We start from the raw sequence: 25,060 nt of genomic DNA, 5'->3' as shown, positions 1-25,060 counted from the left end.
TTCTTCCCCCCAATTCTCCTTCCTAGCGTCACTACAGAAAATACATCTTTAGTTTGGTGTCCACAGAAACTCTTTCTTTACTTTGTATCTTGAATCCATTGCGTATCTTGAGGCCTCTGTATATCTCCCTGCCTCATTTTGCCAGAGTCTAGAACCCCCCAGAAGGCCAGAATCCGTTCTAAAAAACTCATTTTGTTGAAGCCCGGTCAGGACGTTAAGGGATAAACGCTACAGAGAAGGAAGGGGAGGTGGCCACCGACCCCCTTATCCCTGACCTCTGCTCAACTGTCGTAGAAGAATCTCAACTGCATCTTCAGAACTGCAGACGGGGACAGTTTCCCCCAGCCCCAAACTGGCCTTCAGCACAGAACTCTCCAGGGAGGGCGCAGGGCTGGTGGGCCCGCAGGCTGAGAAGGCAGCTGCCGAGAGGCCGTGTGGCTGACTGAGGGGCCGGGACGCTTCCTCCACAGGTTTCAGTCTTTCATTCTTTCCCCTTTAATAACATTTTTTAGCTTTGTCTTCTTCCATGCAGTCACTTCTGTAAAGGGTTTCAAAGAGATCTGTCATATCCCAACCTCATTCTGACCCTAACAATGCTTTTCTCCTACCCAGGGAGCGATCACGCCTGAGCTCCTAAGAGAAATTCTCTTCCTGTCTCCAAGGAAAGGAGTTTATATGTTTCCTGGTCGCTGAGAGACTGAGGCCCCCATTGGGGAAGGCTGAGCCGGCTTCTATAAATAGCCTTGTCAGAACAACCTGTGTCTACTGTTCAGTGTTCTGGCTGAACACAGCTTCGGGGAAGCCGCGCTGCTGTTCCCGTGCCACCACCTGGGAGATGTCACTAGCCTGTCTCCAAGGAGTTCCCGAGACCACTCTCCAATCCCTTTTGGAGGGAGGTGGCAGGGATGGGGCAGGTCTCCCCATCTCACAGAGGAGGCACCTGAAGGTCAGAGAAACAGCAAGGGAGAAAGGGGCCCAGACCCAGGTCCTAGCTTGATGTCTCCTTTCAGAAATGGCGGCCTCCTGGGGCCATGTGTCTTGTTTGAGAGGGGTGGGGGACCTGGTTTTGAGTCACACCACAAAGTTTCAGGAGGCTGAGGCGGTACTCGCCGGGGACTTTCCTGCTTGGCTGGGCACAATTAGATTGGGTTTCCCTGGGTCGTGCATGTCCACGTGGGCCTGGGGAGAGCCAGCCTGTGTGCGCGGGCGGTGCAGACTGGGTGGGCTCAGTAAGGCACACAGTTAGCCCAGTCCAAGATGGTGGCATCTAGAGAGACAGGGGGATCTATCCAAGGTCACACGGCAAGTTTATGATGAACCCATGATTAGAACCTACATCTCTTGCTTCCTGGCCCAGAGAATTTTGTGCTTTAGTCTCTCAACAAACAAGGTTTGGTGATTGTAGGGCTGGGGACTGTAAAGCTAGGCGAGGCCCTCTGGCCATCCCTGCCATTTGCTCCTTTACTCCTATCTGGGGCCAGCTTCCATTCCTGTTAATTTCGCAAATGCCTGCAGGTGGTGGCCATTTAGGATTTGACATCTGAGCAGTGACACAAGCACTCTGAGCTCTCTCTGCATGTTCAACAGGCTCCGGAACCCCAGGACGCTGGAGCCCACCCAGAGCATTGGGTTGAGCGTGCTGAGGACACATAAAACCTGCTTCTTGCAGAATGTCAGAGCAGCTCACTTTATAGATAGGGAAAGTGAGGCCCAGAGAGGTGGGAGGACTTCACTAGGCCATGCGCGTGGCCAAGTGAAGCCAGGACTAACACCTCGCTTGGACTCCTTGTCAAGTGCTCTTCTTCTTGGTTTTTTACTGAGTGGGTGACCCAGGACAGACTATAGGCCTTGTCCTCTCAGAGCCTTCTACAGAATGGAAAGACTCAAACGACTTCAGGCTGCATAAGGTCTTGAAAGTTCCTTACCATCCTTCCGTTCCATAAGGCACATTAGCCAAGGGGACACCCACCCTACGTTTCACACTAGCAGGAAGTCCCTGTCATCTTACTACTTTAATCATTTAAAAGTTCTTCCCTCGTCATCATAGATGCCAGGTCAATTAAAAAAAAGAAAAACCAAAAAAGTAAAAGTTCTCAGAGTTTATGCTAAAATTGAAAGATTTTAAGAGATAAAAATCTATCCTTGTGCTGGAGATTTTTGCTCCTGTGTGTTTTTCTTTGTGGATATGAAGAACAGAGAGCTGACAATATTTATGGTTAAATATTTTCCTTAAGCACACTCCCATGTCCCCAGGCCTTCTCCGGTTGACACTGATACCATTGAATTTCTTTAAGGAAAATGCAGAGAGGAAGGGAGTCTGAGAGGTCAGGACAGCACACAGCTCCCTGTTCCGTTCTGGCACTTGTTCCATCTCTGCTGGCCTGGCTGGTCGCCTCCTCCCTGGACAGGGCCTCTGCAGTCCTCCAGGGACACCAGCCAACCCTGACAGCCCTGGGACGAGCCGGGGACATCCTCTCTGTGCCAGCAGCAGGCACACCGAGGCCCTGGGCGCAGCACCTGCCTCTCACCACCTTCGCATGAGAGGAAAGAAAAGAATACTACCGATAAGTTAGCTCCAAATTTGAGCAATAAAAATGAAACAAGAATCTTCAGAACCATTGGACCATTTAACTGTTTTTTATGTGTTATCTCAAAGGCTTACACGGCCCAAGACTAACCCCAGAAGATTCTGCTTACTGGCACAGCCACGCCCTGGCCGTCCCCTTAGGAATGTCATCTGTCCTCCACCTCTGGGGACTTCACTGCCCGTTGCCTTCTCTGGCCCTTCCCAGGCCTGGCAGCCCTGTGAGATCAGAAATCGCTTGTCCCTCGGGTCTACTGCAACAGCAAGTACCTGGTTGCGAAAGCAGGCGCCAAGTGCTGGTTGGGTTTAGTTGCTCTGTCTTCTCTCTTGCGTCCCGTACAATCAGGATGGACTGAATGACAACAGCCCACCCCTGATTTTTAGTCATTGAATATAGTAAGAGGTTTATTTCCCTCTTTCCGTAAAGTTAAATTGGCAGGTGGGGGCTCAGGATGACACATGGGAGAGTTTTGTGGGCCACGCCTGGAAATGGTGTGTGTTTCTTCTGCCCTGTGCCATTGGCCAGGCCTCTGTCACGTGGCCACACCTCACCACAAGGGAGGGTGGGAAATGAAGTACAGCTGGGAGCCCGGTGGACCAGGAAGCAGGTCATGGTCAGCAGTTGGTTGTCACTGCCACGCATTCCCCCTTCCACCCTCTCTGCACCAGCCACCTTGGAAGCTCTGCTCATACCTTCTTGGAGAAGGGCGTGACCTCTGTCTCTTTGACCTGTGCCTCTCCTTCATCTGTCACTGAGGATGAGCTGTCTCCCCCAACTGGACTGGGAGCTCCTTGAGGACAGGTGCTTTCCCTTACTCAGCACTTCTTTGGTTTCTCTGTAGCATCTGAAACCTTTGGTGTTGCTCCAAGGATGGCCCCGGCCACCTGCATCAGAATCACTCTTTGAGACCTGCTGGCTCCTGAATCTTTGGAGATAGGACCCTTGAATCTGCTTTTTTAATCTCCCCAAGTGATTGCTTAAGCAATCCTCCTGCCTCAGCCTCCGGAGTAGCTGGGACTACAGGCATGCGCCACCATGCCCAGATAATTTTTCTATTTTTAGTAGAGATGGGGTCTCACTCTTGCCCAGGCTGGTCTCTAACAGGACTGTTTTAAAGGGAAGCTTGCTGAGGTTCTTTATATGGAATAAATGGATGTTTCCAGTAACCCTGTAAAGAAAAATCCCATTGAGTGAGCAGAAAATGCAAGGACAACTGTCCAAACCTAGAACAGCCCCATCTGCCCCGTCTGTGACTGCTCAGCTGTTTGCCCTGGAGGATGAGGGTAGGCAGGGCTGGGTCACTAAGCAACCGGGCTCTGGCAGGACCTGGCATGGGCCTTCCTCAAGTGGGGCCTCCAAGGGGGGCGGGCAGGGCCCCCTGGGAGGAGGCCGGGGACCTGCTCTGATAGAGTTCTTCTGTCTGCCTTTCAGCCGTGGGGAATGGCAGGTTGGGGAGAAAGAAATCAATAGACCTCTCGTTTGTTTTACTTTCCCTATTTAATTTTGAGTGAGTGAAAGATCGCTGTTTGGCAATCTCAGTGCTTTGGGCACCCTCAATCCACGCCCCGAGCCTTCACTCTGTGTGACCTCTGGAAGTGTGCTCACCGCTCTAGGCCTCACCTCCTCCTCCTGTAAAATGGAAGACTCACCTGCCCAGTGGGTAGCTACTGTTAAGGGGGACTCACTGTTGGACTGTGAGAAGCCATGGTGAGCTCTGGGGCACAGGACCATGCAGGCCATTTTGAGAAAATGCAGAGGGGCGTTGGATTTTAGTGATGGGGGTGCATGGAGGCATAAGGTTCTGTTCATAGACAAAGGGCAGGAGCTGGAGGCTGCTGGGAAATTGTTGGAACATGTGAATAGTGATGGCTAATTATTGGGCCTTGATACGTGTCAGGTGTTGTTTTAAGTGTTTTACACGTATAGACTAAATCCTCACAACTATATGAGGTTGGTTCTATGACTGCGTCCATTTAACAGTGAGGACACTGAGGCACAGAAAGGGATCAGGTAATGTCCCCAGGGTCACACAGTAGTAAGTGGCAGATCCAGCATTTGTACCTAAGTAGTCCAATGCCAGAACTCCTAACCACTAAGCCATCCTGCCTCTCCTATAGCTCCTCCCAGAATTCTCCAAGTAGTTGAAGCCCAGCAGTGAGGCCAAAAGGTGCCCACAAATGCAAACCCATGCCAACTGCACTCAGGATAGCACATTTTGCCAGGCCATTTGGGGGACAGAGGAAATCAAATGTCCCTGGCCCTGAGCATTTATGGAATAGTTAGGGAATACACATAAAAAAGACTCAGAGCTCTTAATAACCAACTAGGACATGTTTCAGTATCACAGATTAATCCCTGAACACCTGGGTGCCCGGATCGCCAGCCTGGGGTAGGGTTAGCAGGGCGGGCGGCTCAGTGAGGAGAGGACACGTGTAGGCTGGTGAAGAGGCTGCAACATCAGCACCACCCCAGCCCCAGAGCTGAGGGCAGCGGGGAGCCAGGAAGGGCCATGCTTTTCCAGCAGGCAGTGCAGGCCGGTGTCCTGGCGGCTGGCGCGAGCCCTGAGCTGCCCTTCCCCTCCTAGCAAGTGTGGGCAGCGCGGTGTGCTGGACGCTGGGTACTGGCTCGCCACCAGAGATCCTCGGCTCCCACGCACCACTCACCACCTCTGGGTTATCTGAATCGTTTGTGGAGCGGAATGCCCTGTCCTGCAGGGAGCGTCAGCGGAGCTGGAGCCAGCAGGTGGCGGGGGAGAGTGCGCCCGCAGTCACAGCACCTGGGTCCTGGGCAGCCTGTAGTCAGAACTCATGAGCCGGGTGCCTAAAGCCACCTCTCTCTCAAGGCTTGGCTCTCAGAGCATCTGGGACTCTTATGTAAAGCTGAAATAACTTTGTTTAAAGTGTTTTCCACTACATGAGAGCAAGACAGTGATTTGAAGGTGAGGTTGGATACTCTGTGGCCAGCTGCCAGCTCTGTGGCCCCAAGAGTGTACGGTGACTTTATGGCCACGTCCATCACTGGGGTGCATATGAAGTTGGAAAGCCAGGCACAGCTCCTTGACCTTGCCGTGACAAGGTATTGGGAGAACAGCTGAAGCAGGCTGGGAAGTCCCCACGACCTGAATCTCCTCATGACGCCGGTTGCGCTAGCACTAGTCCATCGTGAGGCCCCTCCCAAGTCCAGGGGCTCAGCTTCTGTGCCCTGATCTCCTTTCTGGGGAGACCCTGGGAGGCTGTGAGCAGGCACGCCTCCAGGCCTGTGGCTGCTCTTCCAAGCTGGGCTGAGCTGGGCTGGGCTGTCCAGGTCACCCCTAGCATTCATTTTCCAGTGTACCTACCAGGGGGTGGCTTAGTCCTAGGAAAAGAGTCTGTTCCTGGAGGTCTGAAGATGAAGGGGGCTGACTTGCTTAGAAGTAGGCTTCACTCCTCACTTGCCTGGAATATGGAAAGCAAGGGAAGCTCCAGCTTTATGGAGACCACATAAAACCAGCCAGTTACGTGGCCTCCACGTTCCCCTGCCCTTGGAATCCTCTTTTTATTTTTTATTGCGGTAAAATACACATGACATAAAATTTACCATTTTAGCCATTCTTAAGTACAGTGGCATTAAGTATGACAGTCACATTGTTTTGCAACCGTCACCACCGATCCATCTCTAGAACTTTCATCTTCCCCAACTGAAACTCCTCACCTACTAAACAGCAACTGCCTGTGTTCCCCTCCCCAGTGCCTGGCAACCAGTGCTCTGCTTTCTGTCGCTGTTAATTTGATTACTGTAGAAACCTCATCTAAGTAGAATTACACACTATTTGACCTTTTGTGACTGGCTTATTTCACTCAGTATAATGTTTTCAAGGTTCATCCACGTTATAGTGTGTGTCTGAATTTCCTTCCTCTTTACGGCTGGAATAATATTCCATTGTGTGTGTGTGTGTGTGTGTGTGTGTGTGTATGCTACATTTTGTTCATCTATTCATCCATGGATGAATATTTGGGTTGCTTCCACCTTTTGGCTATTGTGATTAATGCTGCTGTGAACATGGGTGTTCAAATACCTGTTTGCATCCCTGCTTTCAGTTCTTTCGGGTACGTACCCAGAAGTGGAATTGCTGGATCATATGGTCATTCTATGTTTCATTTTTTGAGGAATCGCCATACCATTTTCCACAGTGGCTGCACCATATTATATTGCCACCAGCAATGCACAGGGTTCCAATCTCTCCACATCCGTGCCAATACTTTATTTTCTGTTGTTATTGTTTTTAATGATAGCCATGCTAATAGATGTGAAGTGGTATCTCACTGTAGTTTTGATTTGCATTTCCCTAATGACTAGTGATGTTGAGCATCTTTTCATGTGCTTCTTGATCACTTATAGGTCTTCTCTGGAGACGTGTGTTCATGCCCTTTGTCCATTTTTTAATCAGGTTGTTTATTTTTTTGTTATTGAGTGATGGGAGTTTTTTATATATACTCTGAATATCAATCTCTTATCAGATATATGATATGCAATGTAATCCTCTGGAAGAGTTGAGTCTAGCCTTAGGAGAGACTGGCCCTGGGACAGGGTACTGGGACCCACTCACTCTGCTAGCCATCGTCCGTTCCTAATTCACTCCACAGCACTCTGATCCAGGGTGCTCTGGGAATACAAAGATAGAAAAGGTGCAGTCACTGAATTTGGGATGCCCATGGTTTAATGGGGGAGACAGGCTTGTACCAGTAACACTAATATACAGAGGATGAAATCAGTGCTGGAATAATTGGGCATACGTCGATGTTGTTGGAAAGTCCACTAATTCTAGATAAAAGTAGACATACTGTCAGTTCCAGGGGCAGGGGGCAAATTCTATCTGATGAAGAGACGGACTTCCCAGGCCGAATGGTCAGACTGAGGGCTCAGGGAGACCAAAAGGAGGCTGACCTAGGGGAGGCTCAGTGAGGGGACAGCGACGTAGCTGGAAACTCAATGAGGAAAACTGACCTGAAGAAAGACCTTCTAGAAACTCTTTATGGCATGAGAAAATCCTCAGAGGGAAAATTCCTGTGGCCATCGCAGAAGAATGGGTGCTATCCTATTCTGCCTGGATTCACACTTTAGACCTCTGAGCTGAAAAGGGGACTTCATGAAGACCCAGAGGAGGGAAGAACAGAAATGGAAGAGGGGGTTTGGGTTATCTACCCCCAGAAATAGAGGAGAGATGTTGTGTCTGGTCTTCACTTAATTGTCTCAGAATTAAGTAAGTCCATGGACCAGGAATCCTGTAAGACCTTTATAAAATACTGGAACATTTCAATTCCCCTGCATTTGTTTTGGGATTTGAGAGGGGGGTGTGTGTGTGTGTGTGTTCTACTACTTTGTGAGTTATTCAATTCATTAAGCAAATGTTTAATGAGCCCCTCTTGTGCGTCCTGGGGGTGGCATTGGTGCACAAGGCCGAGTCCCTGCCCTGAGGAGCTTACCTTCTGGATCCAGCTGTAGGGATGGTGCTTATCTTCCGGGCAGCCACCAAACTGTCCTAGGCCATGGCTTGACCTTGGGGTGTGTGTTGGGGGTCAGGGGCGGTATCAGAAGAACCTCCAGAATCAAGTCCATGGGTACAGTTTTGCAGAGGACAGAAGAGCACACAGTGTCCCGGGACCCGCAGTAGAGACGAAAATAGAGCACGGAGCCCTCTAGACCTGAGTGGGGGTCCCTGGGGCTAGGGTCACAGATGTGCTGGTTGCCCCTGGACTGCCCTGTTTTTAGCATTGAAAGTTCTGCACCCTGAGAAAACCCTTGCTCCTGGCAAACCAGGACAGTCGGTCAACCTACCTGAGACTGAACAGCTGGGAAGCGCGGCCAGAGTAGCAGCCAGCACATCCGTGAGGCATCGCAGGCGCAGGGCCAGGGGCCCACAGTACTTTAGAGGCCCATCAAAATGTTTTGATTTCTTTTAAAATCAGGAGGAAAAAAGTGAACTTTTAAGTTGAAGAAAATATAGGATGTTAATATATTTCTCTTTACACCAGTGCAATCATAAAAATATAATTTTCCATGTTTTTTATGGAGGAAAGGTCCCATGTCCCCAAAGCCAAAAGTGCTCAGGACCATAAAAGTCATGATGTGGCCCTGGCTGAAAAGACTGGCAGGGATCAAGGTCAAAGGCATGAGGACTCTCATAGTGGGCCAATCTCCACTGACCAACCTCTCCTTTGTCCTGCTAGACAAACGACTACTGATGATGGTGATGATGATTCAGATGATGATGCAATAGGTAACGTTTATTGAGTGCTTACTGTGTACTTACATTGTGCTAAGCACTTTTGGATGCACAGTCTCCTTTAATCTCCACAACAAATGTGTAAACTGCATTTCACAAACGAGATCTGACTCTCAGTGAGATTGACTCACTCAAGTTCACAGAAGACCAAGGGCATGGCCAGCACAGGCCACCTGTGGCCCAGCGTGCATGGCAGCATGGTCTAGCAGTCAAGAGCAGGGATGCTGGGTAGTAAGGGTACCTCCTTTGTTGAGTTACTTAGGGGATTGAATGAGATCCTGACTGTGACGCCCTCAGGGTGGTGCCCGGCTGTTGGCAATTTTTATTGTTATAATGGGGAACTGCAGGGCTTGAGCCTAGGTCCCTGCAGCTCTTGGCTTCCTGCATGGGGCTTCTGTTCCCTGGTCCTGACTCACCCTAGGTGAGCTGCTCCTGTGCATAGACTGAGATGGCCACCTCAAAGAATGGGGACCCTGTGCCCAGGCTCTGGAACATGCCGGCACCTTGGGGAACCTGCTGGAATGACCTTCACCACAGGAAGTTGATCTGGGCTGCCTGAGGCTTCTTGTCCCAGATTGCACTGTGCTTGCTCTGTTGTGCCACAGTGCCTTCCCTCCTAGATAATTTGGGGGCTCCCAAGGGCAGGGACCACACCCTGTCTGCTTCACCTCCCAAGGTGCCTTTCACAGTCCTCACCCAGAGGCAATTCAATCCATTTCTGTTGACTGACTGTCGACATTGACCATCTGCTCTGCATTTTTGCCTTTTGAGACTTCAGATTCTTTCATTGCTCAACCCCCCCCCCCACCTCCTTGTTTCCCCTGCTCCTCTGCTACACGCTGCTAGAGCTGCTTGCACGGATGGTTCCATGGTGAAGCCCCTTCCTTGCTCTGCAGTGAATAACCTATTGGAGAACACAGTTTAGGAATTTCTAACCCTTCTATTTTGGGGACAATGGACAGCTCCATGGAGGGAACTGTGGGAATCAACCCTTTCACTGCCATGGGTGGGACTGGAATCCATCCCAGAACACAGGCCCTTTAGGGCCTGGGAGGGGCCCTGCCATGAGGCCCGTGGTGCTTCCTCTTTCCTTTCTGGTTGAGATCATCACAAGGGGACCAATGACCCTTGAATGTGGTTTGGACATTGAGCAGTCCCCACAGATGGGTGGCTGCCCCTTGCCTTCAAGGTTCCCATTTAGGGCAGACCCCCCAGCCATACCAGGCATGTGGGGTCTGAAAGGCATCTGCAGGTGGTCTTTCTGCAGGAGATGCCTCAAGCTCTCCTCCCTGGCTCAGGCCTGGAGATGCTTCCACCCAAGGGGCGAAAGAATTGCTGCTGACAGATTTGCTAAGAGCTGAGAAAGAGGAAATGTGGCAAAGGCTCAAGCTTCCGGGGTATTTTTTGTTTTGTTTTCTTGAGTTAAGAAGGTGTAGACCTCCTTGAGCTTGCCCCAGTCTTGCTGCTGAGCAGAGAAAGCAGGTAGTGAGCAGTGAGAAAAGTAAACTCGTAGGGGTTAGAAATGTTCTTAAGTACTCGTTAGACCAGGCGTTCCTGCTGCAATTCAGATGTGCCCGGCTAGCTTCCGAGGGGACCCATTCCCACACCCAATTCTCTGAAATAGAAGAGGAAGCAGTGATGAAAAAAACCACCTTATCTTATGTGGAAGATCTGAATCCTGCAAAGGGCCCTAGAGCTTCTCTGGTCTCACTTCATGATTCTGCAGATGAGGAAACTGAGGCCCCGAGAGGGGAAGTGACTTGCTGAAGGTCCCAGATCATTTGATGGTCTTACATTCATTCTCACCAGCAAGCTGCAAAGGGCCAAGCCACAGGGCTGTCTCGGGCCAAGGCCCTTGGCATTAGACCTGTGGGGTGCAGGACAGCGTGAGGTGCTCCCGGACCTGGCTGTCTGGTGTCAAGGCCCACAGCGGGCTCCGGGCTGGAATCACCCAGGCTGCCCTGCCACCCAATCAACAGGTATTTATCTGACACCTCCTTGGAGGTCAGCCCAGTAGTCAGCCAATCCCCACAGCAGGTGCCAAAGAAGTTTGAGCCCCAGACTAATGTCTGTCTCCCTCCAGGGATCATCTAATTGGGGAGATGGGATTAACATATGTTAAGCAATCGTTAAACAATAAAAAGCAGCATATAATTAGATGTCAAATGTAGCCATACAGGTTCTGAAATCACCTGCATCAGTTCTTGCAGTATGGATTTAACATTAGCAAGCAGCTACAGAGATCCGTGACACGTGGTCACTTGCGGTTTTGCTGCACAGGAATTGGAGGCTTTGGGGCCATGGGGCTGGTGTTCAGGAGTGAGTCTCTGAGCCAGTGAGTGCGCCTAGCCACCCACCTGCATCCCCGCCCCCACCAGCTTTCTTACCTCCTCCTTGGAGAACGGAGAGCGAGCAGAACTCCAGTGAGGTGACCAAGCCTTTGTCTACTTGTGAAAAGTGTCCATTAAGTGAGAGTGAAGTGACAAAGGCCCATTAACTGGTGTTGTGAGGAAATACACAGGAAACATAGGAAGTCTGGTTCAGGAGAAAGGAAGGGACCAGAGCAAAACTGTGTGTATCTTTCTCCATTTGGGAATCAGGGATCTGATATATTAGCAGAGCAGAGAATGGGGAGATTGTGATGGGCTGGAGAAATTTCATTGGGAAACTATATGGAGAAGATGGAACTAGGGGAAACGAGGAGTATGTGTTCCAGTATGTAATCTAGAGTGCACAAACAACAGTGTAGAGCAAACCACTGCCCGTGGGCCAGGGTCTATAAATAAAGTTTTATTGGAAAATAGCCACACTCCTCCAGTGGCTGCTTTTGTATTGAGATGGCAGACTTGAGTAGTTGCAATGGACCATATGGCCTGCAGAGCCTAAAATATTTACTCTCTGGCCTTTTACAGAAGTAGTCTGCCAATCACTGGAGTCGAGAAAGAAACGAGCAAACTCTGAGGGTATGGGGGCTAATCCAGAATAAGTGCTCAAGGAAAGTGAGAAATGAGGTTGGCTCGGAGGGAGGGGTAGGGCTTTGTTTTCCTGGGATGACAATAACAATACATGCCTTTGGACAGGTTTGATCATTTTCAAAACAGATTCATACCCTTTATGTCATTTGATTTTACCTTTGCACAAATCCTATGGTGCAAAGGATTTTTATCCCAACATTATAGGTGAAGAAACTTAGGCTTAAAGAGGTTATCTGACTTTCTCAAGATCACATAGTTTATAATGGGAGTCAGAAGGCAAGCACACGCTTGTGTTCATACTGCACATACTTACGGAACCCCTACTATGTGTCCAGTTGGAACTAGGCTCGGGGATGCCGTGGTGGACAAGACAGGTGTGGCTGCATTTCTCCCAGAACTCACTCTAGTTGAAATCCAAGGCTCTCTGCACTGTAACTCCTAGGAGTAACTAAGACCTTTTTTTCCCCACTGTAGGCAGTGGGGGACCATGGAAGGTTCTTGAGAAAATATTTACTATCTGCCTCATGCTCAGTGCCACCAAGCATGAGAAGAAACAGAAGTATGCCGGGCATGGTGGCATACACCTGTAGTCCCTGCTCCTTTGGAGGGAGAGGTGGGAGGATCACTTGAGGCCAGGAGTTCAAAGCTGTAATGCACTACGGTCGAGCTGGTGAATAACCACTGTACTCCAGCATGGGCAACATAGCAAGACCCTGTCTCTAAGAAAAGGAAGAAAGAAATAGAAATATGATGTAAGCCAGTAAGAGCTTCAGTCTAGTTGGGAAGAAAAACTTAGACAGATAATCTACCTGGAGGTTAATATAAATAGATGCATATTTAAGTACTAGATAGTACAGTGTTAGCTTTAGTGGTAGGTTAGCTTTAACCTTACTGTGGCTCAGTTTCCTCTATTATAAAATGGGCATCATAATAGCATCTGTCATAAATTTGCTTTGAGGATGAAGTGAGCTATTACATGCCAGGTGAGTAGAATAGTGCATGGCCCATAATTAGATGTGATGAAGGATCATCATTACCATCATTGTCATCATCATTCTGGGCTGGGGTCATCAGAGAGGCCTTAACAGATGAGGGGACATCAGATGGGCAGAAAGGAGTGATATGGTGAAAGTACCTGGCAGGAAGGAGAAGAGGCTGACCAGTTTAAAAAGGAGAGTGGGCCGGGCGTGGTGGCTCACGCCTGTAATCCTAGCACTCTGGGAGGCCGAGGTGGGCGGATCGTTTGAGCTCAGGAGTTCGAGACCAGCCTGAGCAAGAGCGAGACCCCATCTCTACTAAAAATAGAAAGAAATTATATGGACAGCTAAAAAATATATATATAGAAAAAATTAGCTGGGCATGGTGGTGCATGCCTGTAGTCCCAGCTACTCGGGAGGCTGAGGCAGGAGGATCGCTTGAGCTCAGGAGTTTGAGGTTGCTGTGAGCTAGGCTGACGCCACGGCACTCACTCTAGCCTGGGCAACAGAGAGAGACTCTGTCTCAAAAAAAAAAAAAAAAAAGGAGAGTGAAGTTTTCACCAAAAATAAGGTTTGTGTGATTGAGGTCAAGAAAAGGTGGGCATGAATATATATGATGGCTGCGGCACTGAGGGTGGGACGCATGTTGTCCCCAGCCTACTCCTCCCCCTGGGATGCCCCTCTGTTGCTGCAGCATTCCTGGGGGGGACCGTGCCCACCTGGGGACACTAGAAGCCAGCAGACTCACTCAGAGCCTGTCCTCAGAGCATTGGGTCACTCCCCAGTGACCAAAATTGGGACTTTGTGTATGTCATTGATTAGAATGCAGAATTAGCCAGTTTTGTTTTTGTTATTTTAAAAATAGAAGAGGCTGGGCGCGGTGGCTCGTGCCTGTAATCCTAGCACTCTGGGAGGCTGAGGCGGGAGGATCGTTCGAGGTCAGGAGTTTGAGACCAGCCTGAGCAAGGGCGAGACCCCATCTCTACTAAAAATAGAAAAAAAAGATTTGGACAGCTAAAAATATATAGAGAAAAAAATTAGCCGGGCATGGTGGCGCATGCCTGTAGTCCCAGCTAGTCAGGAGGCTGAGGCAGGAGGCTCACTTGAGCCCAGGAGTTTGAGGTTGCTGTGAGCTAGGCTGACGCCATGGCACTCTAGCCTGGGCAACAGAGTGAGACTCTGTCTCAAAAAAAAAAAAAAATAGAATAAAGGACACCTTGACTTAGGGCAAATCAGCTCTGAGATAGGGTCCAGACTACAGGAGTGTGGTCCTCCTGATTTTGCTAAGAATATTTCAGTGGAAACATCAGAGAATCGCTCGGGGGACGGGCATCCCTGCTCTCACCCAGCACCCAGCCTCTGCACTTGGCTGTACCCGAATAAGCTTGAGAGCTAAAAGAGGACACAGCCATTTTCCATGGCTTAGCACATGTGAGCACAAACCTATTTTTCACCAGTGCCCTGGACATGCCGGGTGCACTGGGAACAGCTCAGCCATCTGCCGCCAATGCCAGGGGCTTAATCAGAGCAGATGAATTCCCTGCCCTATGCACGGAGATGTGTAGACCCCCCAGGAGAGACACCTCACGGGCCAATGCCTGTATCTGTCAAATCATAAGAGTTCCCCATTCTGTCTCTATCTTGGGTCACCCCAGGAGACAAAACTCTATCTGCTGGGTTTCTAGCTGTGTACTCACGGACAGAGACACATCTTTCACTTTGAAGACTTGAGACTCTGTCAGAGGAATAGAAATCGAGGTCTTTGTCTCACCCTCGGAAGATTACTACATCATTGATCTTGTTCATACCGCAGATACTGCCTCTTAGGTCAACCTTAAGGGCAGCGTATGTTTGTCGGTGCCAAAGTGTTAACTGTGCAGCTGGATGGGGACCCTTGCAGTCTGGAACTGGGAGGGGTCTGTCTATGTCAGTTCTTCCCAAATGTGGCTGCACCTTAGAATCAGCTGAGAGATTTGAAAAATTCCTACGCCCAGGCTGCACCCGAGACCGACTAAATCGGAATCTCCAGGGATAAAGTGCCAGTGGCCGTGCTTCTAAAGGTTCCCCAGATGATCTCACTATGCGGGCAAGTTTAAGAAACAGTGGTCTAGAGCTGGGTACAGTGTCTCAGGCCTGTAATCCTAGCACTCCGGGAGGCCGAGGCGGGAGGATCGCTTGAGGTCAGGAGTTCGAGACCAGCCTGAGCAAGAGCGAGACCCCCGTCTCTACTAAAAATAGAAAAATTAGCCTGCCATCATGGTATGTGCCTGTAGTCCCAGCTACTCGGGAAAAGGCCAGAAGGATTGCTTGAGCCCAGGAGTTTGAGGTTGCTGTGAGCTAGGCTGACGCCACGGCACTCTACTCAGGGCAACAGAGTGAGACTCTATCTCAAAAAAAAAAAAAAACCACCCCTGGTCTAGATTCTACACCACCTCGTGGGCGGGAAGAGGATCAGGGAGCCCTCGTGGCTGTGGCTGGCTGGCCTACTTTGGGAGGTGATTCATTCAGTCCGTGGGTCAGATCTCGTCTGCCGGATCTGGTGTGGGCAGCAGCCATGCCAGACCTGGGTGCCGGCGTTCCAGGACTGTGAGGTTTGTAGTGTTGGCCACACGCAGGGCTCCTGCCACACCCAGAGGGCCTCAGCATGGTGAGGTCAGGGCCACTGTCTTCTGCGTCAGCCCTGCAAGGCGGGGCAGCCGCAGCCACTTGCGTCACTTCCCCAGGTTTGTGGTGGGAAAGAGAGGATAGATGGGTTTATCTGCTGAAGAAAAGGGGAACAGGAAGAAGAAACCTTAGGCTGAAGCAGCTCTGACTCTCGCTGTGTTCAAAACCAGGCCTTTGAAAGCCACAACACAGCTGCCTTTTCCTACAGGGAAATGGCTGTAGTTCGGTTGGCAACTATGAGAGGAGCGCTTCCAAGAGCTTCTAGAGTTTTCTTTGTATCATTTAACTCTTTTCTTGTAGATGAGTATGGGAAAGCGCTTAACTCCTGAGGAGTGGCAGCCTACTTGCTTCAGAGACAGCGGGGAGCACACAGTGGTGCCCAGACAGCTGGTCTTTCTGGCCGGCAGCTCTCAGAGGGAAGGCAGGGAGCGCCAGGGCCGGAGCATCTGGGCCCACAGCGATGTGCCCAGCTGGTGGGCCCCGGGGTCCGGGGGAGCTCCAGGAGCTGACTGAGGGACGGGAAGAGGAATGAGACGCTTCATTTTGAGTGTCCCTGGGTTAATGACTGACAGCGAAGAAAGACGGTCTGTGAGGCTCACACCACTTGTTACTCACCTCGGGCAAACGGGAGATGTCCAGAGAGTGCCTCCCTTGGGTGGTCCTCCAGAGTCAGGGCCAGTCCCAGAGACCAAGCAGGCTCATAGGAAGAGGGTAGGCCCTGCATCCCGGAGGCTGCATCCCGCTCCAGAGGTTAGAAACTCCCTCCTTGCCATCTTCACAGGTGACACGCAGCCTCTGGGTCCTGACCCACTGGTCAGACACACCTTGGATGAACATTTCACAGGCCGGGTCATTTACAGGCCTTGCTTTAGCAGCTGCTCATCCCCGCCCTGCAGGATGGAGTTTCAGTGGTCGCCGTGGGAGCAGTGGGCCGGCCCCCTCAGCAGGAGAGGCCACCCCAGGGTGGTACGTGGTGAATTGAGAGGAACGCGGGCTCCAGCCTTAGGTGGACTTAGTTCCAGTCGCTATTCAGCCACTCACTAGCAGTGAGACCACAGGCATGGTTGTTAATTTCTTTCTTCTTCTCTTCTCTCTTTCTTTCCTTTCTGTCTTTTTTAGAGACAGGGTCTTGCTCTGTCACCCAGGCATGAGGGCAGTGGCATCATCTTAGCTCATTGCAGCCTCGAATTCCTGGGCTTAAGTGATCCTCCCACTTCAGCCTTCTCAGAAGCTGGGACTGCAGGTGTGTACCACCACATCCAGCTCATTTTTCTTTTTTTGTAGAGACGAGATCTCTATGTTGCTCAGGCTGGTCTCAAACTCCTGACCTTAAGCGATTCTCCCTCCTTGGCCTCCCAAAGTGCTGGGATTACAGGCGTGAGCCCCCATGCCCAGCCTGGCATGTTTCTTAACCTCTCTTAGCCTCAGTTTTGTAATCTGGAAAATGTAGGTAGTATGTAAGAGAAGGCATGTGAAAAGGTACCCAGCACAGTGCTGCTATTAGCAGGAGATCAGGAGTCCCAGAGCAAGAGTCCAGAGGCTGCAGACAGGCCCAGGGAAGATGCTATGATGAGAGAAGAATGTCGGCTCCCCTCTGTGCTGAGGGGTGGGGTGGGTGGGAGGCTGGAGCCATGCTCAGGCCCGGCCACCTCAGCTCCTCTTGGCAGCGAGAGGCTGACGTTGCATCAGTTCCGTGGGACTGGAAAGTGGGAGGAGGAAGCGATGGCATATTCTTCAGTGTAGCATGTCCCCCAGAGAGAGACAGGCTTGCTCAAGAGAGGAAGGGCAGGCCCAAGCTCTGTTGTGGGGCCCTGCTGTGTTCCACTGGGTGGTGTGTGATGTTGGGGTAGCTGTGAAATTCCCAGCCAAACCCAGACACCCACAGGACAGTGTCACATGGTATCAGAGTCGTCCCTCTCTGGGCCTCAGTTTCCGTGTTTGCCAAGGGAGAATCCTGATCTTCCCTGAGCCTACTAGATTTCCAAGATCAGGCAAATTCCCAGCGGGTTTGGCCAACCTCTTCCAGCACTCTCACAGCGTGACGAGAAAAGCGGGAAGTGGGTGACGGTGAACTCGAGAGAAATCCAGGGAATTGGCTGAAGAGCAGAGTTGCTTAGACCCCAGAATTCGCCCCTGTACTCCCTCTTCTCCCCTACCCCCTCCCGTTCCCCAGGGGTCGGGGGAAGAGGGCATCAGGGGGACCTGTGAGAAGAATGAATCCTGGTGTTGTAGGAAGAACACAACAGGACAGACCTGCAATTTCTGTTCAGTTCTGCACATACTGACTGCAGGGCACTAGGCAACTTGCTGAACTCTTCTTGGTCTTGGTAGTCTCACCTGTAAAATGGGGGTAATAAGCTATCTTGCAGAGTTTTGGTTTGTGAGAATTAAATGAGATAATGTATGCCAAGTACTTGGCACAGAGTTGGTGCTAAGTCAAAGCTGTTGTCCCTCTGCCCCAGCAGAATAGGTTTATCTCCTACGCTTATCTCAGAGGGCTGCAGCTCCTCACTGCTGCCAGTTCACGCGTTCATCTGACAGACAGACATTTACTTCTTGTTATGTGCAAAGCACTGTGACCAGTGACAGGGGGCCTGAACTGTGTCTGTGTGTCCTTGGTCCTTTGGGTCTGGGGAAATTCCTGTCTTTCCCATCAGCACCCGCCGGCACCACGTGCACACGCCTGTCCCTCCAGCTTTGTTGTTGTGCCCTGAGGAGACGGAGCATGGCTGGCATCTGCCATGGCGTCTCGAGGCATCTTCCCCATAGCAGCCGCCCGTGTGCAGATGCAGCTCTGCTCCTGCACCAGATCCATGGTCGGGGCCTATGTGCCAGGCACGTTCACACTGGTCTCCAGACAAGCCTGTGGGGTAGGTGCTGTTCCCATTTCACAGGTGAGGAGCCTGAGGCTGAGATGTGAGTTATCTCCCCAGGGGTGGCCGGCTCAGCAGTGGCACAGCTGGGATCTGACCTCTCACCGTCTCACTCCAGTCCGTGCGATTAGTGTCAGGGTGCGGGGCTGGCGCTCCATTCTTCTTGGTCAGGCAGGCCTGTGGGAGGGTGTGGACGTCCCTGCTCATCCTGAGGACCACTGCACACCCACCCCCTCCTGCGTCTGTTCCAGAGCGTCTGTAAGGCTGTGGAGGAGCCGCGGCGCCCGCCCACACTGCAGGAGATCAAGCAGAAGATCGACAGCTACAACACGCGGGAGAAGAACTGCCTGGGCATGAAGCTGGTGAGTGGCGCCCACCCCGCTGCCTGGGCTCCTGTGCCCTCCCTCTGGGTCCCGCGGCTACTCCCTTGTGGGTCCCTCCCCTTTCTCCTAGTCTCCAGAGGCCTCCGAGGTCACGGAGGCTGGCAGCCCCAGCACTGGCCTCTGTGTGCTTTAGGGAAATAGAATGGGCTTTGGAATAAGATCCAGATCCAATCTCTGGCCCTTCCACTTGTTCACATATGACTCTGGGAAACTTTCTTCACTTCCCTGAGCTTCAGTGTAAACTAGGAGATCAAATGATATAGGATGACCCAGGGCCTGGTGTTGCTTGGCCCCCAGGGAGCCCTCGACAAGGGGAGTTGGCAGCAGCTCTCCTTCCTCCCCCTGGGACTGTGCAGCGCTCAGCGAGGGGAGGGCACCCAACTGAGCACCAGGCTGGGGGAGGCCACCCTCAGTGGGGAGGGGAAAAGGTGGGAGAACCCTGCCCCCTGCTGGTGGCTGGCAGCAACTGGCTCTTTGGGGCTTCGGCAGATGGGACACCAGCAAACCCAGTCACAGATGGGTCTGGTTTAAATCTTAAAGGCTGCGGGACTTTTGTAAAAAAGATGCAGGAGAAAATGCAGTGGGCTGGGTCTCCAAGGGCCTTATAGAGCCTTCCTGCTCCTGCCTGGTTCAGAGGTGCAAACTGGAGAGGCCACCCCCACCCTGCCTCTCAGAGGGGGAACTCACCAAAGGCCATCGGGCATCTGCCTGCTGGCCAGTTTTGGGGCAGCCAGCCTGAGCCTCTCGAGAGGGAAAGGCACTGTAGCCCCACAAGTCCTCTCTGGTGGCTGGACACTGTGGGCCTTCTCCTGCCCCCGGTGGGGAAATGCGTCTCTGCTCTCCAGCAACCCCAGGTCAGCAGAAGCAGGAAGGAACTCGAGGAGACAGGTGGGTGCTAACAGAGCGGCAGATATGACAATGCGAGACAGACCGCCCTGACCCCACGTGACGTTGCCCCCACTGGCAGAGTGAAGACGGCACCTACACAGGCTTCATCAAAGTGCATTTGAAACTTCGGCGGCCAGTGACGGTGCCTGCGGGGATCCGGCCCCAGTCCATCTACGATGCCATCAAGGAGGTGAACCTGGCGGCCACCACCGACAAGCGGACGTCCTTCTACCTGCCTCTCGATGCCATCAAGCAGCTCCACATCAGCAGCACCACCACGGTCAGTGAAGTCATCCAGGGGCTGCTCAAGAAGTTCATGGTCGTGGACAATCCCCAGAAGTTTGCACTTTTTAAGCGGACACACAAGGACGGACAAGGTATGAGAGAGATCCCAGCCGGAGCTGCCTTTCCCAGCTCTGTCCGTGCCGCCCTCCGAAACCCCTGCCAGCCATGGGGGGGAGAAGCGGGCGTCTCCTGTGTCCCGGGGGTCCAGCCGTCCCCGTGGTATTCAGATCTGTGGAAGAGCCACACGCAGAGGACTCTGGGCAGGGAGGCGAGAGCAGCGAGCTTGACAGGGCAGCTCATGTCGCTCATTGTGCCCCTACTGTGTGTGACCTCAGGAAAACCGCCCCCTGGGCTCCCACTTCCTAATCTGTGCGATGGGAGGAATCCGCCCACCACTCCTAACCTTTTAGATCATGTGAATGGAAACATGCTTCAAACTCTGAGCAGACACCTACGATAAAAGGTTATCGCCCCTTTATTCTTGTCAGGTTCATTTCATGAGGTTGAAAAGACCTTATGTATGTCCACTTCCAGTTATGTGTACCCCACCTCTGCACTGCCCATCGCCCCATCCTTCTTTCCCGGGATGAGCCCCTAGACCACCCCTTTGCTTTGCAGTGCTCTTCCAGAAGCTCTCCATCGCCGATTGCCCCCTCTACCTGCGCCTGCTCGCTGGGCCTGACACTGATGTCCTCAGCTTTGTGCTAAAGGAGAATGAAACCGGAGAGGTGGAGGTAGGTCTGGACCCTCCGCACAAACCCAGCCCTTGGGGCACCGTGGGTGGATGGAGGTGGGTGTCGTCCTAACCAGCCAGCATAGGTGAGGGCCACACAGCAGCAGTAGCAGGAAAATGGCTGTAGAGAAAGCCGAGTTGGGGTGAGGACTGCGCCCCAGGTTCAGGGCGTCAGCCGGGATGGTAAGCACCCTGGGGGAGCAAGTCAGGGCCTGTGTCTGGCATGGCCCATGGAAAGGATTTTGTGTGCTTTGTTCCTGAAAACTCAGGGTGGGGTGGGGCTCAAAAACTCCCTGTGTTCAGGCCCAGGCTGGTTTTGCTCCAGGAGGGCCTGAGGCCCAGCAAGATCCACCTCTGGGCTTCGCTGGGTGTAGACATTTTTGAAATATTTGTCTATCTGTTGTTCTTAAATACTGACCACCTTCCCCCTAGGGGGGCTGACTAGTGTCCGGTCTTGTGCTGTAAACTGGGGTGAGACCAGGCTGGTGCTCCCCCGGTGTCCTGGGATGAGTGACGGAGAGCAGGGGAGGGTTTGTCACACCGTGTCTGGTGGAGGCCTGGGGTTTTGAGGAGCAGTCTTTGGGGGTCATGGTGGAGATCTGGGGATCCCGGCAGGTGGGGCTCAGCCCCTTCTTGCATTTCAACCAGAGCAGCTCTGCCTTCCAACTGCTTTATCTACTGGCGTCTGTGGAAGGCTATGTTTGGAAAAAAGCATTCCACTGACAGTGTGTGAACACTGCCGGCCCTGTGGAAGCTCATGGGCCTGGGAGTTGGGAGGCCTGGGCTCGAGTTCCAGTTCTGCTCTGTGAGCTGCGTGATCACGGTTATACCACTTTCCCTCTGTGGACTCTGGTATCTTGTTTTCCGGTGTGGGGACTAAATTAGATAAAACCTAATGCTCTTTGTGCTTAAAGAGCTTAGGAGTCTCAATCCTTGGCCCCATGGGGCCTCTGTTCCTGGGTCAGCCTGAGAGAAGTCAGACTTGCCTTCTGCCCTGACAGGCCTGGTCCCGCCAGGCTCTCGTGATCTCTCCCAGCCATGGGAGGTAGACACCCTCATGCCACGGCAGATAAGAAAGCAGCTGGGAAGGGTGGAGTGATGTGCTTGAGGTCACTTGGCTGGTGAGAGGTGGAGTCGGGCTCAACTCGGGTCTCCTGAGTCCACGGCCGCTCTCCTTCCTCTGCCTCCCGAGGGTCTGCATGTTGGGAGCCTGGGGTAGTTCCAGCAGCACTGCCAAGAACTCAGCTGCTACACAGAAACGTAAGATTATTGCTTCTCCAAATAAAAACATGGTTCAGGGACCAGCAACTCTTGGTCACAAGATGCCAGGATTTGGAATTTTGCTGCTGGTATGACAGACATGTAAAACCCAGGCTGCATTCGCTGCACCTGCCTATCCAGCAGCAAACTGTGTATGGATCTCACGTGTGAAGGGTGGGAAGGAGGCGGTAGGGCCCTGCGGGCCGTCTCCACTTCTAACCTGTCTCCTGTTCTGTTTTTCCCCCTCTGTCGCCTCACAGTGGGATGCCTTCTCTATCCCTGAACTCCAGAACTTCCTCACGATCTTGGAGAAAGAGGAGCAGGACAAAATCCAGCAAGTGCAAAAGAAGTATAACAAGTTTAGGCAGAAACTGGAGGAGGCCTTAAGAGAATCCCAGGGCAAACCCGGGTAACCGGGCCTGCTTCCTCTCCTCCCAATGCTCTCGGATTTATTGTTATTATTAATTATTGTTTTGCAACAGACACTTTTTCTCAGGACACCTTTGGCGGGTGCATTTGTGCCCACCCAGCAGTTCCAGCTGTGGCACAAAGTCTCTTCCATGGACAAGTGTTTGTGTGGGGTTGACTCCTGCTCACCCCGACGCCGTGCTCCTCGACAGACTCTGCCGAGAGCAGAACTCACGTGAAACAAACAGCCGTTGTCCTCTCTCACTCTGCAAGCCTTTTGCAAACCAAATAGTTGCCTCTCTCGTCACCAGACTGGAACCTACCACACCAGCCGGCAAAGGAAAGAAGGAAGGTTTTAGAGCTACGTGTTCTTTCTCTGGCTTTGATTCTTCTTCAATGTCCCTTATTTGCCACCTACAGTAGTACCTTTATTTATGAGTAAAAAGTTGTAGCATATTCCCTTAGCAGGTCTGAGCCAAGACCCTGAAAAGTAGGGTAATGCTCATAAAAGGACTGTCCCCACTGGCCCAAGGTGCCCGCTGTTCATGCATAAGGGAAGTTCAGAAAGCCACTGGCCCAGAGCTCAGGGTTAGGAGCACCAAAGCTAAGATTGGCTCAGATTTCCAGAGAAGCTGCAGCCTGCCCTGGCCGTCACTGCCCAAGAGACTGTAAACCCAAAGGCATATATATCTGCGTATGTGTGGTACTTAGTCACAGATTTGTCAACAGTTATTTTTAAGTTACAAATTTGAATTTAATATTGCCATAACCCTCATGTGTTTCCACCAAAGGGAAACCAGTTGTTTATCATTTTAAAAGTCTCCTGCTGAGTAGAGAAATCGGGCAGTAAGAGAAAGCCAAAAAGCGATGCAGACAACCTCCTCAAAGCTGTCTTCATCCCAGCTACCGAACAGCGGAGGGCCTGGGCTGCCTCGGTTTCCCCCTCGGCCTCCAGCACTGCCTCCCTCCTCCCATGGGGACACTGGGATCTCCAGGTGCTGCCGAAGGCGTTGCCTTGATTACAGAGGGGGAAGCTCCAACCCGGCCAACTCTGAGTCCTTTCTGTTCCGAAGCTCGGGCCGGCCCGGCCCTGCGCTCAGTGAGCCCACGGGCCTGACCTCCCCACTTACCTCAGTGCCTTTTTGTTTTCAGAGAGAGACAGGAGCAGGGCGTGTGTGCCTGAAGCTCTGCTGCCGGCTCACTTGTACCAGGAAGTGGACAACGGTGGTGTGGGAGACGGGGCCTGGAGAGCCCTCGCTCTTAGTATGGGCTGAGGCTCACGGACCTCCTTCCCATCTGGGTGCCTGAGTTTTGACTTCCAAGAAGTGACGTGAGACCACATTGACAGGGAGGCTCTACACATTTGTACTGGCTTCTTGTTCAGGTTGAATCCTAAAACAAATCAGTCAAACAATGCCAGCAAGAAGCCAGGACCGCAAAGACACTCCAATGCAGAGGGAGAAGGACGTGTAATCTTCATTCGAAGCAGGGCTGGTTTTCCAGTCCAGCCTCTGAGAAATCATTTCTTTGTTGTCCTCTGCCAGTCTCGCTTGGGTTGGTTCAAGCCCACGCTTCTTCATGTAGCCTCAGAAGTTCCCTCCCTGACCCAGGCTGAGTCCACACTGCCCTGATCCCAGAAGGAATGCTGCCCCTTGTCACAGGAACTGTGTGTAGTCTTCAGAGCTGCAAAGGTAACATAAGCTCGCAACTCTAAGATTTTTTTCAAACCACAAAAACCCTGGTTATCTGCCATCTCATGCTCAGCCTTATCACTTCCCTCCCTTAAAAATCTCTCTCCCTGCTGTATATTAAAGGGAGCAGGTAGAGAGTCGTTTCCCTTCGTCCCGCATGTCTCTAACATTACTAGAAGGCATGGCTCCTGCTGCAACTGCTGTGAATGCTGCTGAGAACCTCCCTCTAAGGGGATGGCTATTTTATTTTTGAGAAGGAAAAAAAAATCATGTATATGTGTATATATACATAAAGGCATATGGTATATATAAAGAGATAAGGGTGTTTATGAAATGAAATAAATGTGGGAAAATTCAGACTTTATCTAAAGCACAGTTAGACCCAGGACCTAGGTTGGGTCTAAGCCTCTGAAAAAAGTTAAGTGTAGAGTATCCTTCCCTCCCAGAGGTGGGTATAACTGCTGGTAGTGCCTTCTATGGTTGTGTTGCTCAGTATGTGTTTGTTTTGAGGATATTTTCTTTTTAAATGTCTTTCGTATATGGGTTTTAAAAAAAAAGTAATAAAAGCTTGTTGCAAAAATGATTCATATTGGAAATGTCTTCCTTGAACTTCACCATCTTATGGAAATTGGGAGTTGGGGAGAGAGGCGGGGAACAGAGACAATCACATATTTCTTGGCAGAGTCAGATTTTCTTTGGCCAGTATGCAGAGGAATGAAAGTTACTGTTCAAATAATTAGGAGAAAATTGTCCAAATGTGTATGTGCTGGAAGGCACTGCCTAGGTGACCAGTTATTTTCTGTTATCTCCATGGAGCTGGAGAGTCAAAGGGACTTATTAGAGAAGGAGATACTGAGTTAGAAAAAGAGGAGAGCTTTCTGGAGCTAAGGGTGATTGAACACCAGGACAGGCTACTGAGGTGAGCAATGATTCTTCTATTTCTGGAACTATGTAAGAATAAAATAGGGCCGGGCTCAGTGGCTCATGCCTATAATCCCAGCACTTTGGGAGACTTGCTTGAGGCCAAGGAGTTTGAGACTAGTCTAGGCAACAGAGTGAGACCCCATCTCCACGAA

The 25,060-nt window shown here is 51.5% G+C and overlaps 1 protein-coding gene across 3 annotated transcripts in view; it reads left to right on the top strand.

Annotated features, from left to right (window-relative positions):
• RASSF5 (Ras association domain family member 5) overlaps positions 1 to 22,306 on the top strand; it is a 59,779-nt gene extending 37,473 nt beyond the window's left edge. For 2 of the 3 annotated variants that reach the window (XM_069459448.1, XM_069459451.1), the window contains 4 exons: positions 18,588 to 18,698; positions 19,687 to 19,984; positions 20,511 to 20,626; positions 22,146 to 22,306. In XM_069459448.1, coding sequence (XP_069315549.1) covers positions 18,588 to 18,698; positions 19,687 to 19,984; positions 20,511 to 20,626; positions 22,146 to 22,298 — 678 coding nt within the window. In that variant the 3' untranslated portion in view covers positions 22,299 to 22,306. The remainder of the gene's footprint in view (positions 1 to 18,587; positions 18,699 to 19,686; positions 19,985 to 20,510; positions 20,627 to 22,145) is intronic. The other variant, XM_069459450.1, reaches the window with a different exon arrangement.
• Positions 22,307 to 25,060: the final 2,754 nt, after the last annotated feature.

The sequence above is a fragment of the Eulemur rufifrons genome, chromosome 27 (genome assembly GCF_041146395.1).
Source record: "Eulemur rufifrons isolate Redbay chromosome 27, OSU_ERuf_1, whole genome shotgun sequence".
NCBI lineage: Eukaryota > Metazoa > Chordata > Mammalia > Primates > Lemuridae > Eulemur > Eulemur rufifrons.
The sequence above is the reverse complement of the archived record's forward strand: the minus strand, read 5'-3'. Positions and strand labels throughout refer to the sequence as shown.